At 53.8% G+C, this 15,544-nt stretch overlaps 3 protein-coding genes across 14 annotated transcripts; 2 read left to right on the forward strand and 1 right to left on the reverse strand.

Moving 5' to 3' along the window:
- The first annotated feature begins 340 nt into the window (after positions 1–340).
- On the forward strand, positions 341–4,025 carry ZNF513 (zinc finger protein 513). Of its 2 annotated transcripts, none has more exons than XM_082357751.1 (4): positions 341–461; positions 1,017–1,172; positions 2,174–2,761; positions 2,852–4,025. In XM_082357751.1, the coding sequence occupies exons 2-4, from the start codon at positions 1,148–1,150 to the stop codon at positions 3,676–3,678; spliced, it is 1,440 nt and encodes a 479-aa protein (XP_082213877.1). In that variant the 5' UTR covers positions 341–461; positions 1,017–1,147; the 3' UTR covers positions 3,679–4,025. The 2 variants fall into 2 exon arrangements, with proteins under 2 accessions (XP_082213877.1, XP_082213876.1); XM_082357750.1 differs by lacking the exon at positions 341–461 and adding an exon at positions 505–758.
- Positions 4,026–4,133: 108 nt separating this feature from the next.
- SNX17 (sorting nexin 17) lies at positions 4,134–9,962 on the reverse strand. The gene is made up of 15 exons (XM_082357753.1): positions 9,732–9,962; positions 9,164–9,238; positions 8,021–8,138; positions 7,435–7,499; positions 7,044–7,154; positions 6,842–6,932; positions 6,585–6,672; positions 6,271–6,340; positions 5,885–5,977; positions 5,585–5,788; positions 5,321–5,446; positions 5,079–5,156; positions 4,852–4,926; positions 4,718–4,759; positions 4,134–4,625 (listed from the first exon to the last, which is right to left on the reverse strand). The coding sequence occupies exons 1-15, from the start codon at positions 9,792–9,794 to the stop codon at positions 4,512–4,514; spliced, it is 1,413 nt and encodes a 470-aa protein (XP_082213879.1). The 5' UTR covers positions 9,795–9,962; the 3' UTR covers positions 4,134–4,511.
- A 118-nt stretch (positions 9,963–10,080) lies between these two features.
- EIF2B4 (eukaryotic translation initiation factor 2B subunit delta) lies at positions 10,081–14,982 on the forward strand. Of its 11 annotated transcripts, none has more exons than XM_082357743.1 (13): positions 10,088–10,209; positions 10,588–10,631; positions 10,947–11,082; positions 11,278–11,484; positions 11,748–11,830; positions 12,018–12,109; positions 12,345–12,459; positions 12,661–12,737; positions 12,920–13,022; positions 13,261–13,388; positions 13,527–13,704; positions 14,102–14,282; positions 14,743–14,982. In XM_082357743.1, the coding sequence occupies exons 1-13, from the start codon at positions 10,176–10,178 to the stop codon at positions 14,940–14,942; spliced, it is 1,578 nt and encodes a 525-aa protein (XP_082213869.1). In that variant the 5' UTR covers positions 10,088–10,175; the 3' UTR covers positions 14,943–14,982. The 11 variants fall into 11 exon arrangements, with proteins under 11 accessions (XP_082213874.1, XP_082213869.1, XP_082213870.1 ...); XM_082357744.1 differs by having other exon boundaries at positions 11,281–11,484; XM_082357746.1 differs by lacking the exon at positions 10,088–10,209 and adding an exon at positions 10,219–10,237.
- The last annotated feature ends 562 nt before the right edge of the window (positions 14,983–15,544 follow it).

Here is a 15,544-nt window from a genome sequence, read left to right on the forward strand (position 1 = left end):
CTGTGTGAGGTGGTGTGGTGTGTGAGGTGGTGTGTGTGTGTGTGTGGTGTGTGTGTGTGTGTGCGCGCGCGCGCGTGCGCGTACCTGCCCACCTACCTGCCTGCCTGTGATGTGTGAGACTCAGGGAGAGGGGGGCCGGGTACGGTAACTCCCTGAGCCGCTGGCAGCCTGGCCTGGCGTCGCGGCTCATCCTCACCCCCTCCTAGGGTGAGGAACGATTTCCTTGTTCCTCCAGGGAGGGGTCAGGACCGGCCAGGCAACCCTTAAGACTAAAGCCAGAGTCCCGGTTTGACCTCCCCTCCTTACCGGCCAGGTTTCATCTGATCCCTGATTGGCTCGCCCGCTTGCTTCCGTCACAATCACTTCCTGGTCACGCTGTGGACGCTTTCGGGGCTTCTGCTTTCCACGGACTACGCGTCCCGTGTGGCTCTGCGACAGCGGAAGCGGAAGCGAGTACGGAGGTACCAGCTGGTCTCCGTAGGGCGGGGGTAGGGGGCTCCATGAATGGACGCGGCGGCGGCGGCGGCGGCGGCGGGAGCGGCCTGAGCTGGGCGCCGGGGCCAGGGCCGGGGGCTGCCCGGGGCCCGCGCCGCTGCATGGGGGCGGCCCGCGGGCCCTGAGGGGAAGGGCGGGCAGGCCGAATTGGGAGGGGCGGGGCCGGGCGGCCGCAGGCCGGAGGCGCGTCGGGCTGGAGCCGGTCACGATGCCCCGAAGGAAGCAAAGCCACCCGCAGCCCGTGAAATGCGAGGGGGTCAAAGGTCAGGGGTCAGGGGTCACGAGCTGCGAGGTGGGGAGGAGCGGGGGTGGGGTCAGTGGTGTGGGTTCAGGTCTGGGTGGAGGGGGACTCTTGAGGGATGGGGTGGGCGATCTGGACTCCTAGCTTCCCATCGAGGTACTAACAGAACCCGAGAGGGTCTACGAGTGCGGGAAGTACGGTCTGCGAGGGCTGGCTCCCCGGGTGCGAATGATGGGCACGGTTCCTGAGGGAGGATCTACAAGCCTCTTCCCCTCTTCAGTGGATACCGAAGACTCCCTCGACGAAGGACCTGGGGCCCTGGTATTGGAGAGTGATTTGCTACTAGGCCAGGATCTGGAATTTGAGGAAGAAGAGGAAGAGGAGGAAGGTGACGGCAACAGCGACCAGCTCATGGGCTTCGAGAGAGACTCTGAAGGTGGGTTTGGGGGACTTACTTAAGGAAGTGACCGCTGGAACCCCGGCCTTTAGGAGGCGGGTTACGGTATAGTGCCAGTGAGCAAAACACCGTTTCCTGCCACTGGGGCTGGTTTAGTTTAGATTTGAGCTAGATTTCTTCATTTGCCTGATGGTCCATCACTTTGTTGAGGTCAAGTTCTGGGGCCTGGTTCAAAGGTGGTATGAATAGGACAGTAGAGGAATCACACGGAACAACTGGTTAAAAGTAAATGCCCTTTTAATAACTTTATCCCGCTCCCTAGCCCATTCCTTATATGAATTTATTTTTAAGAGGTTCAGGGAAGCAACCTCATTCAAGCTAGTATTTACAGCTGATCTAACTCCCTTTCACCTGCAGCATAAACTCCTCTTGTATGGAGGTATTAGTCTCTGCCCTCAAATATCCTTCCACATTCCTCTTCCCTGTGATCTTAGCATCACCCCATCCTAGTTTGCTGCACTACCTATCCACTAATGCCACTTTTGAAGGATGATTTTGAAAGTCATTGAGGGAATCCATATAAAAGAGAATCCATCCTTTAGGCTTATAAGTGGTATTACATGCGTTACTGTTTCCTCTTCCCTCCAAATTTTGCCTCTTGAGATAGTATGGAGGTGATTATAAAATAAAAACTAAGAGTCCTTACTGATAGAGGCACTAGAAAAAAGGTATCAGGTCTCTGCCTTGTGTATTTTTACTTTCTTATCCCAAGAATCAGTTAATTATTTAATTATTGATTCATTTCAGTCTGTGGTCCACTGTGAGCCCTTGATCTTTTTCCATTCATTGGTCCTATGTACAACTCTGTCATCACTAGGTTAGTCCAGACTTGGAGGTAGATGATTTGTGTTGAATTTTTAGGATCATTGAATTGAAGAGAAGGGTGGAGCCCCCGAAGTGGGGAGACCACAAGTGAGAAAGGGAGTTTGGAGTCTGTTCCTAGCCTGTGTTGATGTCTCTTCTCATGTCTGTCTCACCAGGAGACTCTCTGGGGGCCAGGCCTGGGCTTCCCTATGGGCTGAGCGACGACGAGTCTGGGGGCGGCCGGGCACTAAGTGCGGAGAGTGAAGTTGAGGAGCCAGCCAGGGGTCCAGGGGAGGCCAGGGGTGAGAGGCCAGGCCCAGCCTGCCAGCTGTGTGGGGGGCCCACAGGTGAGGGGCCGTGTTGTGGGGCAGGAGGGCCGGGTGGGGGGCCCCCGCTGGCCCCACGGCTACTATACTCATGCCGCCTCTGCGCCTTCGTGTCCCACTACTCGAGCCACCTGAAGCGGCACATGCAGACACACAGCGGGGAGAAGCCGTTCCGCTGTGGCCGCTGCCCCTACGCCTCAGCCCAGCTCGTCAACCTGACGCGACATACTCGCACCCACACTGGCGAGAAGCCCTACCGCTGTCCCCACTGCCCCTTTGCCTGCAGCAGCCTGGGCAACCTGAGGCGGCATCAGCGCACCCACGCGGGGCCCCCCACTCCTCCCTGCCCGACCTGTGGCTTCCGCTGCTGTGCTCCACGTCCTGCCCGGCCTCCCAGTCCCACAGAGCAGGAGGGGGCAGTGCCCCGGCGACCTGAAGGTAAAAAGCCAGGGACCAAAGAACCTCGGACGTGGGTGGGTGGCCTTAGGGGTACTTGGATTCATAGCCCAGGTTTCATTGTCTCTACAGATGCCCTGCTGCTTCCAGATTTGAGCCTCCATGTGCCACCAGGTGGTGCCAGTTTCCTGCCGGACTGTGGGCAGCTGAGGGGTGAAGGGGAAGGCCTATGTGGGACTGGATCAGAACCACTGCCAGAGCTGCTGTTCCCTTGGACCTGCCGGAACTGTGGACAAGAGCTGGAAGAGGGGGAGGGTAGTCGGCTGGGAGCAGCCATGTGTGGGCGCTGCATGCGAGGAGAGACTGGAAGTGGTGCCAGTGGTGGACCCCAGGGCCCCAGTGACAAAGGCTTTGCCTGTAGCCTCTGCCCCTTTGCCACTCACTATCCCAACCACTTGGCTCGGCACATGAAGACGCACAGTGGCGAGAAGCCCTTCCGCTGTGCCCGCTGTCCTTATGCCTCTGCTCATCTGGATAACCTGAAACGGCACCAGCGTGTCCACACAGGAGAGAAGCCCTACAAGTGCCCCCTCTGCCCCTATGCCTGTGGCAACCTGGCCAACCTCAAGCGTCACGGTCGAATCCACTCTGGGGACAAACCTTTTCGGTGTAGCCTTTGCAACTACAGCTGCAACCAGAGCATGAACCTCAAACGCCACATGCTGCGGCACACCGGCGAGAAGCCCTTCCGCTGTGCCACCTGCGCCTATACCACGGGCCACTGGGACAACTACAAACGCCACCAGAAGGTGCACGGCCACGGTGGGGCAGGAGGGCCTGGCCTCTCTGCCACTGAGGGCTGGGCCCCACCTCACAGTCCCCCCTCTGTTTTGAGCTCTCGGGGCCCAACAGCCCTGGGTGCCACTGGTAGCCGAGCTCTCCATACAGACTCACCCTGAACTAGGTCCTTCTCCCCTAGGGCTCTATGGATTAGCCCTGACCCTCCTGTATGTTTTATACAGATGGACCAGAAGCCACCTTTTCCTTCCTCCCCCGCTGGCCAGGGGCTCCACACAGACTAACCTAGGCACTATACGGACCAGTCCAAACCCCATGGGCGGGGGGCCCATATGGACCAGGGGGCCTTGCCTTGACTGATGCGACTTCATAAGCTCAGTGAGAAGGGCCCTGTATCCACCTCCACTGCTCCCAGGGGTGATGGATGAACTGGCTGGGGGACTGTCCAGCCTCACACCTGTCTATTTAACTTATTTCAGTGCTTTATAATAAAGGAAACACTAACAAAGCCACGTCTATGCTGAGTCGCCAGTGGCAAGCACGGCTCGGCCTCACCCTTAGCACAGCAGTCCATGCTGTGACGGGGGGAGCAGGGGCAGTGAGAGGGAACCAGAGGTAGGCAGCAATCAGGCTGAGTTTAATGACGGGGAGCTGGGCCAGACCATACACAGACCTCTGCCCATCCCCTTGGCTCATGGCCCCGAGAAGCCAGAAGCAGCCTGGGGGGAGTTGTGGTTCCTCCCCAGGCAGGTAGCCATGGTCCCGTGGACTTTGTGCAAAATACTAAATGCTAATTTGGCATTGAAGGCCAGCTCTGAGCGATCCTTTGTATAGCCAGCCCTGGGGAGGGGAAGGGAAGGCAGGTTAGGAGGCCCCTGGCCGAGGAGAAAAGGGGACGATACGAAGAAAAAGACCCCAGTTTGGGGAATACAGGCACAGGGCAAGTTTCTGAACACTCCTCCAGGGTAGAGGGCTGACATCCAAGCTCTGGAGATCACAGATCCTCGTCTCCAATGCCCTCAAAGGCGAAATTGCCATGGACATCACTGGCACTGGCATCTGTGCTGGGAGTGCCAATCCCCCGCAAGCTCACGGCACTCAGCTTGCTCTGTAATAAAGGCAGGGTCGGGGTCAGAGGGCTCAAGCCTCCCTAAGGTCCCCTACAAACACCAACCTCACCAACCCTCGTGGGAAACTCACTGAGAGTTTGACCATGGACTCCCGGCTGGCATCAGGTGACTCCTAGGGAGGAGGAGGCAGAGGTGTCAGAGACCTCACTGGGGAGGTGACACAAGGCCTGGGGGCTGGGGGACTGACCAGGGAGTAGTACTTACAAGCAGCGGTGGGGACTTCACTGCTTGCTGGCTGTCTGAGCGTCTCAGGGTGCTCCCCACCCGCCGGCGTAGCATCTGGGGATGGAGACATGAGGTGCTGATAAGGGCTGGCCACTCCCTCTGGAATCCCAATCCCTTCCCCTCCCTCTCAGGAGAGGCGTCACACCTAGGACAAAAGGCAGGGAGAGCACAACCGCTCAGCTGCTTGGTCCCCGCTTGCCGCTTACCTTCCTGATGCTGCCGCCGGATTTCTTCACCATCAGTTCATCTACCATGGACTGCAAGCAGATGCTCATCATGATAGCCTGAGGGCAAGGAGAGAGCTCAGCCTGACTAGAGTGGTCATCCTGAGCCCAGCACCCCTAAGACAAGGGCTCCCACTCACATGGAGTCCTGGAAGCCCTAGACTTGGGTATCTAAGAGAGACGGTGCAATGGGCTCCAGAGGAGGCCTGAGGGTGGGCTCACACCTGGGGGCTGGTGATGGTGACCCACTGTAGCCGGTCCTTGCTCATGAGGTATTCAAAAGCCAGTTCCAGGCGCACCTCACCCCGGCCCCGACCTGGGCTGCTTGTGCCTCCACTGGGCAGTGGCACCTGGGAGAGGAAGGGTAAGAATTAGGCTGAGCTCATTCTGACCGATGTGCCTCTCCCTGACCCACTCCAGCCCATTCCTGAAGCTCAAGGCTTGCCGGGCCTCCATCCCCAAGGTCTCCCCCTCCTACCCCAACTCACAGAGGAGGTGACCCGCCAGCACCGCATGCGGGTGACCCGGAAGGAGCCTTCACGGAGTTGCTGGCCAGGCAGGCGGAGCTGGAGGCTGAGCTCACTGTTGCCTGCGCTCACCACCACCGGACAGTCCTTCTCCGGGAAGTCAGCCACACAGGCATCGAAGCGCAAGTAGCCATAGTGCCGCAGTGTCTGGGCCAGACGCAGGAACTGAAACCCAGTCAGCACGCGGGACGGGTCAGGAGGGGAAGTGGGACAGCCCAGAGGAAGCAACCCCTTGGAGGGAGACAGGGAGGCAGGGCTCACCTCCTTCTTGGAGACCTTCTCTTGCAGTGATTTGAGCTGCCGGTGCTGCTCCTTGGTGACTAGGATCCACCCACGCTCAATGTCTGATACTGTCTACAGCGGAGACAAGGGGTGGGGGGTTCGGGGCTCCCAGTCAGAGATCCAGAGCGTCCAGTTACCTCTGTCCAGCCTGACCCCTAGCCCCACATTTGAGCAAGCTCTTCGCAGTTGAGTCCTTGACCATATCAGCTTACAAAGCAGGGAGAGTAGAGGTTGTGCCATATGCCCTGAGAGTATTCTAGAAACTTCCCCATGAACTGGCAGTAAAGATACGAAAGGAGTTTTCTTGGCAGAGGGACACCAGAGCCATTTTCAGGGGAAGGGTTCTGAGGCAGCTCCAAGCTCACCTGAGCATAAAGCAGGTTCAGGCCAACCCGGTTCTCCATGACATCGTCATCATAGGCAGAGTCCCAATAACTGTGAGGCCAAGGGGTGGAAAGGGGTAATGGGGCTAAGCTGGGGGAAGGCAAGAGGCAGAATGGAAAAGGGGCAAAACCGGAGCAATCTGGAACTATGGGGCTAATGGCGATACAGCTGGAGGAAGCTTGGGAGGCCTGGTAGAAACACCCAGCACTACCCCCTTATCCAGATTATTCTGTCTCAATACGTGGCCCCATAATCCAGTCCAGCACCCTCTCCCTCCTCCAAGCCCAGCCCTGACCTCTTCCTTAGCACAATCTTATACTCTTGACTCCGAAGACTGGCAACAGACACATAAGGCAGCTCAAACTCTTGCAACTTCCGTACAACTGTGGGTTTATAAAAAAAAAAAAAAGAAAGAAAAGAAAAAGAAAATGTCATGAAACTCAGGGGAGGGAAATCAAGAGAGAAGCCCTGGGGAAATGCCACATTCTTGGGGGAGACAGGCAAATTCACTAGTGGAAACAGAGGGAAGCTGTAAAGTCCAGACAAACTCACACGAAAAGGCTCCATCCTCTTTTTCTCGAACTAGAAAGAGACTAAAGTATCCGATCAAGTCATCTGGAAGATCCAGCTTTGCAGCCACAGCCTAGGGATAGGGAAGGAAATACAGCTCATCATGCTGGATGGTTCCAGTCACCCCAAGCCTGGGAACCTGGGGTGCAGGGGGAGGAGGGGCAGTGCAGAACAAGCGCCTCACCTCCAGGACATCCTCAGTCTGATCTGAAGTTAGCACATTGACCAGAACTTTCTGCCCGTTGCTAAGCAGCACTTCCAAGGAGACCTCTTCTGTTGGGACCTGCTGTGTCTCCTGGTTGTGAGCATACACGGGAATGGGAGGCGCCTTGTTAACAACATGCCCAGCGTCCAGCTCTGACCCTTCCCAACTATGTTGTATTGTAGGTCCCTCTGGTGACTTTATTCTCAGCTGTTTAATTATAGACTGGGTTTCCTTGATTTCACTGGTAGAGCAGAAGCCCCATTCCATACAGAAAGGTGCCAGGATGGCTCCTCTGTACCCACCTCATTAAAATGATGTGGCCCTGCAGGAAGGTGCTTCCCTTAAATCTTGGTCCCATCCAAAACCTTACCTGTTGCGCCCGACGCAGGAAACTATTAAAGGTCTCACTGCTCCCAAGCAATGGGTCTTGCCGAACTGTGGGGACAAGAGAATGATGTTCTAATAACTTATGATTCCCTCTTGGATCCCCCCAGTTCTCTTTTTGGCAGGCCCCCCAGGTCCCCTTTCCTGGGCTGATGGTGGCTTGTCACATCTCCCAACTGGCCTCACCTCACTCACTGTTTGCATAAATTCTTCACCTGCCCCACCCTTGGCTACCATCTAGTTGAGTCCAGTCTATAGAACTAGGGAAAAATAATGTTCATCTAAAGCACATCAGATACAAATTAAGTTCTCCCCGCCGATCGAAACTGCTTTAAGACTAGTTAGTGCTATATTAGTATTTCTCATAGATGTCAGTGCCCAAATTGCTTTGCTGGTACCTAGATATTAGAACATCCTTGAATGCTATTTACTTTTGCTAATTAAATAATAGATAAAACAATAGGCTTCCCAGATCTACAGATTCCTTCAGGACCTTCTATAAAATCAGCTGTTTTAAGTCTCTCTCCATAGTCCTCAACAGAGTCAGCCTAAAGTTCCCTCCAACCACTCACCAGCTTGCATGTACTTCTCTAACTGCTCTCTCCTCTGTTCTACCTCAGCGGGTGTCAGAGAGAAAAGCTTCTTTGGGGGAAATGCAGGAAGCACATTGGCCCCATATTCCTTCCGAAGCTATTTGGAGAAAGAGATACAACTCTTCACATAAACATAGCAAATGAGAAGAGGCAATCCACATTCATAATGTTCTCTAGGGCTCCCCTTCCCTTTCCTTAGTCCCTGCTCCCCTATCTACCCTGGTCATCCAGGAAATCATTCCTTTGGCAGGGGCAGCATCCCAAGGGAGCCGTTCCTCTGTCCTAGATATATGTTCTTTCCAATCTTACAGTGTACAAGTCAGTCCCTCCACAGTGTGGGAAGGGTTTGTATAGGGCCAGGGCCTAGGGAGACCCTTGATTATCTAGCAAAGCTGTGTTCATTGAACCCTCACAGGAAGCAAAGGGCTTTGTAAGGAAAGTTTATGTGCACAGTTAAGTAACAGCTAAATATATTCACGAAGTATTTTAGGACTTAAAGGGACTTTGCAGATCAATGACTCCATTTTTCAGTTGTACAAGTTGAGGCCCAAAGAAATCAGGTAACTTGCTCAGGGTTGCAAAACTAGTTATCAGTAAAACCAGGACTCTGTACCGAGTTAAATACAGAGCTCAGAATCTGGTGAGGATAACAGAGAAACATTACATCACAGACACATAAGGATAACTGGAACAGCTACACCCGCTCAGGTGAGTCAAGGAACACAGAAACTGGTGAATGGTTTGTATCAATATGAGCAAGGAAAAGAATTTCAAGTTGCAGCTCAGATGAGAGAAGGAAAGTGCTTTGGCAGCGTAGGGGGTAGGGTTGTCGTTTTCTCCATGCACAGGCACAGGCAGTGTACAGGCTGTGTAAGATGGGGACAGAGGAGAAAGGAGGGAGTATGTGAGTATAGGGAGGAGCAGTTAGTGGCAGACATTAAGCTTCCTGGGAGTTCCCCGGAAATGTCAGACGATAAGATAAAGCACCAAATCCTTCCTTGTGGCAGTGATTAAAGGGGAACTACAGCCTACGGGAAAGCGACGAGGACGGAAATGGAGACACTGATGCCCAGGTGTAGAAAAGGGCTTGAAGCTGCCTCAAGGCAGGGGTGCTAGTCCCACCTGCTCGTGCAGCCCCAGGAGTTGGCTGTAGCGCACCCGACAGTGCAGGACTCCATTCACGTGAATGTTATAGGCCTGAGGACACAAAAGCAGGCAAGCAGTTTAGGGTCGCGGTCTTGTTTAGGGTCGCTCGCCTAGCTCGCCATTTTGGCGGGGCTTGAGAACCCTGGCCGGAAGTTGCCTGCCACAGCTCCGCCTGAGCAACGCGCCGAGATCTTCCAAAGGTGGCCAGTCGATTTTCCCCAGAGCCAGGTCCCAAAGCAGAAGGACCAGTCGGGGTAAACCCGGGCGCTCAGGCTGCAGTCTTCCTCCCCAAGAGGCCAGGGACGCCCACCAGAGTAGCCACGGCCCAGCCGGGGTAGGCGATGCGGCTGAACAAAGGACCTACAGGAGCTGGGGCGACCTTTGGATGAATCTGAGACGTAATATAAGCTCCCAGCGAGGCCGTCGGGACTCGGCGGCCTGTGACCAGGCCCGAAAAGTGGCGGCCAGACTTCGGAGGCCGCTCGGAGAGGGCTCCGGCCCGTTATCCCCGCCCCTGCCCGGCCGGGCTCCGGCCGCTCCTCACCACGTAGGCGGAGCCGCCGCTGTCCCCGCTGCGGGACTCGGTTTCAGGAATGGAAAAGTGCATGTTCCCTGCGGCAGGGCCCGGCCGGGTCCGGACTGTGAGGGCCACAGCGGCTTTGCACGCTCGCCTCCGCTCCTCAGCGCGTCCCCGCAGCCTCGCTCGCCATTTTGCGGGGGACTTGCGATCAGAGATGGGAAGGGCTGGGAACGTCCGCTCTGGGGCGCAGCGCCCCCGGCATCCTGGGAACTGTAGTCTAAAGGGCAAGAGCCGACAGCCGGGATTGGGAGCCCGAAGCTGAGAAGGCCCTTATCGCGACCCGTAGCCAGGGGCAGAGCCCCAGAGCACTTCGGGGCTTGTAGTCCGGTTGGGGCTGCGCGCCGAGGCTGTCGGCCCAGGGGGCGCTGTAGTCCCTGTGACCCAGGCGGGCGGAGCCTAGGACGGAGGATGATGGCTGCCGTGGCCGTGGCTGTTCGCGAGGGTGAGTGAAGGGCCGGGCGCACAAACAGGTACGCGAGCGCACGGGCCCCGGATGGCTACTGATGGGCCCTGAGTAGCTCTGGGCCCCGTCGTTCGGTTGCCGCGCCACGCCGGACTCTGTTCCGCACTGCCTCGGGCGCACTCCTTGCCGCGTAAGGGCTTGTTCCTCTGAGAGGTGTGCGTGCTCCCTCCTTCCCCCGCCCCCCTTCCCTTTGATCCTGCCGCGCACTGCGTACCCCACGCCGATCCCCGGCTCACCTCCCGCCTGGTGGCGGACGCGTGGTCATGCAGACCCAGCAGCTAGCAGCGCCGAGTACGTGTCCCCGCAAACCCTCCCGGAGCCTCTCTGGTTCACTTTGTGCCCTGTTTTCTGATGCAGACTCGGGATCTGGGATGAAGGCGGAGCTTGTTCCTCGGCCTGGGGTAAGTGCGGGTGCCCTCCCTAGCCGCCTGTCAGGCGGTACGCAGGAGGCCGTGTCAACTTCATTCCTCCCCAGTCTTCATCCCCGTTTCACTTTATTTCTTGGTAAAGCCAAGAGATTTTACAGAGCTTTTTCAGCCCTAATGCTAATGTGACTGTGACTTGCAGGAGATTCCTGTGGGCTCTAAGCTCATAACAGGTAGCTGCTGAGACTTAGGAAGGATTAGGAATCCTGTGGGAGACTAGTAAGTATCCAGTAGTGTTTATTCATTTTTGGAATTGTTGGGGAAGAGCAGTGTTCTATGTCTGTGTCTTAGGCAGGGGGGAGGGAGATGACCCAAGAAGAAAAGCTGCAGCTTCGGAAGGAAAAGAAACAGCAGAAGAAGAAACGGAAGGAGGAAAAGGGGGCAGAACCAGAAACTGGCTCTGCTGTATCTGCAGCCCATTGTCAAGGTGCGGGGGCTTTTTTAAAGGGCCGGGGTGTGGAGCTGGTAAAGGGATGTGGTGGGAGAGAAGAGGGGGAGACAGGACAAAGTTGGTTTGAACAAGTGAAAAGGGAAAAAGTTTAGATAAACAGGAAAAGAAGCTTTGGTTGGGGCATAGCTATTACCTACCTGGGGCTTGGGCACCTCTTCCTTCTATCTTTAGCAGGCCCGACCAAAGACCTGCCTGGACTGGACAGTCAGTTGGGCAGTGCCAAGGAGAAAGTTCCAGCAGGTCGGAGTAAGGCTGAACTTCGAGCTGAAAGGCGGGCCAAGCAGGAGGCTGAGCGGGCCCTGAAGCAGGCAAGAAAAGGGGACCAAGGAGGGCCACCTCCTCAGGCCTGCCCCAGCACAGCTGGAGAAATGCCTTCAGGTATCTTCACTTCAAGACCTCTGTTGATTCAAATGCCTATGTTAGCTCAGGCTTCCCCACAGTAAAATAGCTCCCAATTTTCACCTTGGTTCCCAGAGTTCACAATTCTCTCCTTAACCTCATCCTACCCGTTTCTTTTTCTACTCTTTTCTCCTGTTTTTTTCCGTCTCTCTCTCAAATCTTTCTCGATGTCCCTTATGCCCCGAAAGCAGATTTCTCATTATCACTTACAGTGTCTTGAAAACACGATTGTTATCTTCTAGGAGTGAAGCGTCTACCCGAGCATAGTCAGGTTGATAACCCCACGCTTCTGAGAAGGCTTGTTAAAAAACCAGAACGGCAGCAGGTAGGAAGTGGGTTTGGTGTGTGGCCAGAAAGAGCCTAGGGAGATGGAATAGAGGGAGGAAAGGTGCTCGGGGCGAAGTGAGACCCTGGAAAAGGATGGGTATTTGGCTCACCATCTTCTTCCTTCCCAGAATTATCGCACAGTTTTAAACTCTAGGCCCTTGGTCCTGTTCCCCTGTTTTGTCAAGGTTCCTACACGAAAGGATTATGGATCCAAAGTCAGTCTCTTCTCCCACCTACCCCAGTACAGCAGACAAAACTCTCTGACCCAGTTTATGAGGTAGGAGCTTATGAAATTGTCATAATTTTTAAGCATGAGGAGTTTTAGTAATTCTGATTTGAAAGTGACTGGAAACTTGAGGTTGGATCTGTGGAAAGAAGCATGAACACAAGGCAGAACTCTAGAGGAAATGGGGGTGTCTGTGCGAGTGAAGGAGGTTTCTTTTCATCAGGGGCAGGTGGGCGGTAGGTGCTCAAGTTCCCTTGCAAAGTGTGTGACACCGCCATCCCATCAGCATCCCATCCTCTGTGATCCACCCAGCCATGGTGCGACTCGGCCTGCAGTACTCCCAGGGCCTGGTCAGTGGCTCCAATGCCCGGTGCATTGCCCTGCTTCATGCCTTGCAGCAGGTATGTCCCATCTTGTTACCTCTTATGATCCAGCCTCACCTTCCCCAACGCTACCCCAGCTTTTCTCACCCAGAGTAATCTCTGGGGGGAAGAAGGAATGACTCTACCCTCAGAAGACTATTCTCAGAGAAGCTTACCCTATCCCCCTTTCAGAGACTTTTGTTAGGGCACATTTTGCTGATCAACTTGTGTACCCTACAGGTGATTCAGGACTACACCACACCTCCCAATGAAGAACTGTCAAGGGACTTAGTGAATAAACTAAAGCCCTACTTCAGGTAAGGATGACCACTGCACATCCACTCCCACCCCACCTTGCTCAGTCCTTTTCTTGGACCCTTTTTCTTGCTCTTCTATCTCTATTTTCATTTTTCTGTTTTCTTTTCAAAAAAATGTTTTTAAATGTGAAAGCTTTGTGAGCTGTGAAGAGTTGCACAGATGCAAGGTGTTGTTGTTGTAGCTTCCTGACTCAGTGCCGTCCCCTGTCTGCGAGCATGTACAACGCCATCAAGTTCCTTAACAAGGAGATCACGGGTGTGAGCAGCTCCAAGCGGGAAGAGGAGGTGATGAGTATGAGGAATGAGCAAGGCATGCACCTGGGGGATAGAGCTGGAAACATGTTCGGGACTCCCAGAGGGGCAACTCTCTGGTCTGCCTGGTCAAGGGTTAAGGAGGTGGTTGGTCTGTCTGACCTTGGCCCCCTTTAGGCCTGTCATTATATGCATATTCAAGCATCCAGCATGATAATCAAAGGGAAAGTTGTGTTCATTTCTTGTTCCATAAGTATCTTGCTCCATTTAGGCCAAGTCAGAACTTCGAGAAGCCATTGATCGATACGTGCGAGAGAAGATTGTGCTTGCAGCTGACGCAATCTCACGCTATGCTTATGAGAAGATCAGTAATGGAGATGTGATCCTGGTATATGGATGGTATGGGCCAGACGCTATGACAGAGAAAATTGGGGAGTGAAGTGATTTGAAGAAGGAACTGCCCCTTTGCCCTTTAGGAATGAGCTGACCATCAGTCAGTGACATTTATAACTGAATCCTCCTCTCCATTCACTCCAGCTCATCTCTGGTATCACGAATTCTTCAGGAGGCTTGGGCTAATGGCCGGCGGTTTCGGGTGGTAGTGGTGGACAGCCGGCCACGGCTGGAGGGAAAGCACACGCTACGTTCTCTGGTCCGTGCTGGGGTCCCTGCCTCCTACCTGCTGATTCCTGCAGCTTCCTATGTGCTCCCAGAGGTGAGGGCAGAGGAAAAGGACTCCAAAGTTGGAGTAAAAGGGTATAGTAGTATAGACATAGTCTGGCCTTCCCAACATTGCAATTGTCTAGAAATACTAGAATTATACAGCTGTGTTTGTATTTAGTAGGAGAAGCATCTACAGCATGTTATACAGCATGTCTAGCTATTGCGAGAACCTTATATTAAACTAGTAGCCGCTGAGAGGGAACAGGGCAAAAGAGTTTAGTGTTCCTGTGGGTGGTGCGGTGAATCAATGGTCAGGTGTTTTCCAAGAGCCTTTATTAAGATTTGTTACCCATTGCCTTAATATTGCTGTCCTGGGTAAGAGTTGGGAAACTTATTCTGCACTGGTCACACATGACATTTTTTTTCCTCCTCTCTACTCTCCAAAATAGGTTTCTAAGGTGCTGTTGGGAGCTCATGCACTCCTGGCCAATGGGTCTGTGATGTCACGGGTAGGGACAGCACAGCTGGCCCTGGTGGCACGGGCCCATAATGTGCCAGTGTTGGTCTGCTGTGAAACATACAAGTTTTGTGAGCGTGTGCAGACTGATGCCTTTGTCTCTAATGAGCTAGGTAAGGAGGCCCAGGAGGGCAGGAGAGAAGGTTCCAGGGACCTGAGAAGATTTGGGAGGGAGAGGGGAGGTTGAAGTACAACTTATTTTTTATTTTTATTTTTTTATAAATTTATTTTATTTATTTATTTTTGGCTGCGTTGGGTCTTCGTTGCTGTGCGCGTGTTTTCTCTAGTTGCGGCGAGTGGGGGTTACTCTTCATTGCGGTGCGCGGGCTTCTCATTGCGGACACGGGCTCTAGGTGTGCGGACTCCAGTAGTTGTGGCTCATGGGCTCTAGAGCGCAGGCGCAGTAGTTGTGGCGCACGGGCTTAGTTGCTCCGCAGCATGTGGGATCTTCCCGGACCAGGGCTCGAACCCGTGTCCCCTGCATTGGCAGGTGGATTCTTAACCACTGTGCCACAAGGGAAGCCCACAGCTTATTTTTTAAAAGTACGTAAAAGGGTACACCTCCCATTGCAGATGACCCTGACGATCTGCTGTGTGAGCGAGGAGAACGTGTGGCCCTGGCTGACTGGCAGAACCACTCGTCCCTACGGTTGTTGAATCTGGTCTATGATGTGACCCCCCCAGAACTGGTGGATCTGGTGATCACGGAGCTGGGCATGATCCCTTGCAGTTCTGTACCTGTTGTGCTGCGAGTCAAGAGTAGTGACCAGTGAGTGGGGGAACGCAGGGTCAATAAATGACATACTCCCTACACTTAGCAACTCTGCTGCCTTTTATCTCTTTTAGCATCGCCACCGCTTAGGTTAGGAGTCCAGACTCTCCAGCCCCTCTTAGCACCTGCTACCAACCTGCATGCCAGTGCTTTGGGGCCAAAGTGAAGGTCAGTATGGAGACCAAAAACTATCCAAGTCATCAACCATTTATTGAGCATCTATGTGCCATACACTGAGCTAGATATGAGGAAAAGTATAATAAGGACAAATAAGAGTCCTATCCTTAGTATTTTAGTGTTATTATTACATTAATATTTAAGTTAAACCAATATGTTGATATTTATATTAAATAGTTACACATTAATATATTAATATTTTGTATCTTTAGTATTGAGTGTTTACTGTGTGTCATAAACTGTTGTAGTCCCTTTCTTATCCATTTAGGAAGATTAATACCACTCTATGAAGTGTGATTTTATAGATGAGAAAACTGGGGCACAGAGAGGTTAAGTTACTTGCCCAAGGTAACACTAACTAAACCGGCATGTGATCTCAGGCATTCTGGATCTAGAGACTGTGCCCGTAATTTTTATGCTATCTGC

Source organism: Balaenoptera borealis (genome assembly GCF_965194805.1).
Source record: "Balaenoptera borealis genome assembly, chromosome: 15".
Lineage (NCBI taxonomy): Eukaryota > Metazoa > Chordata > Mammalia > Artiodactyla > Balaenopteridae > Balaenoptera > Balaenoptera borealis.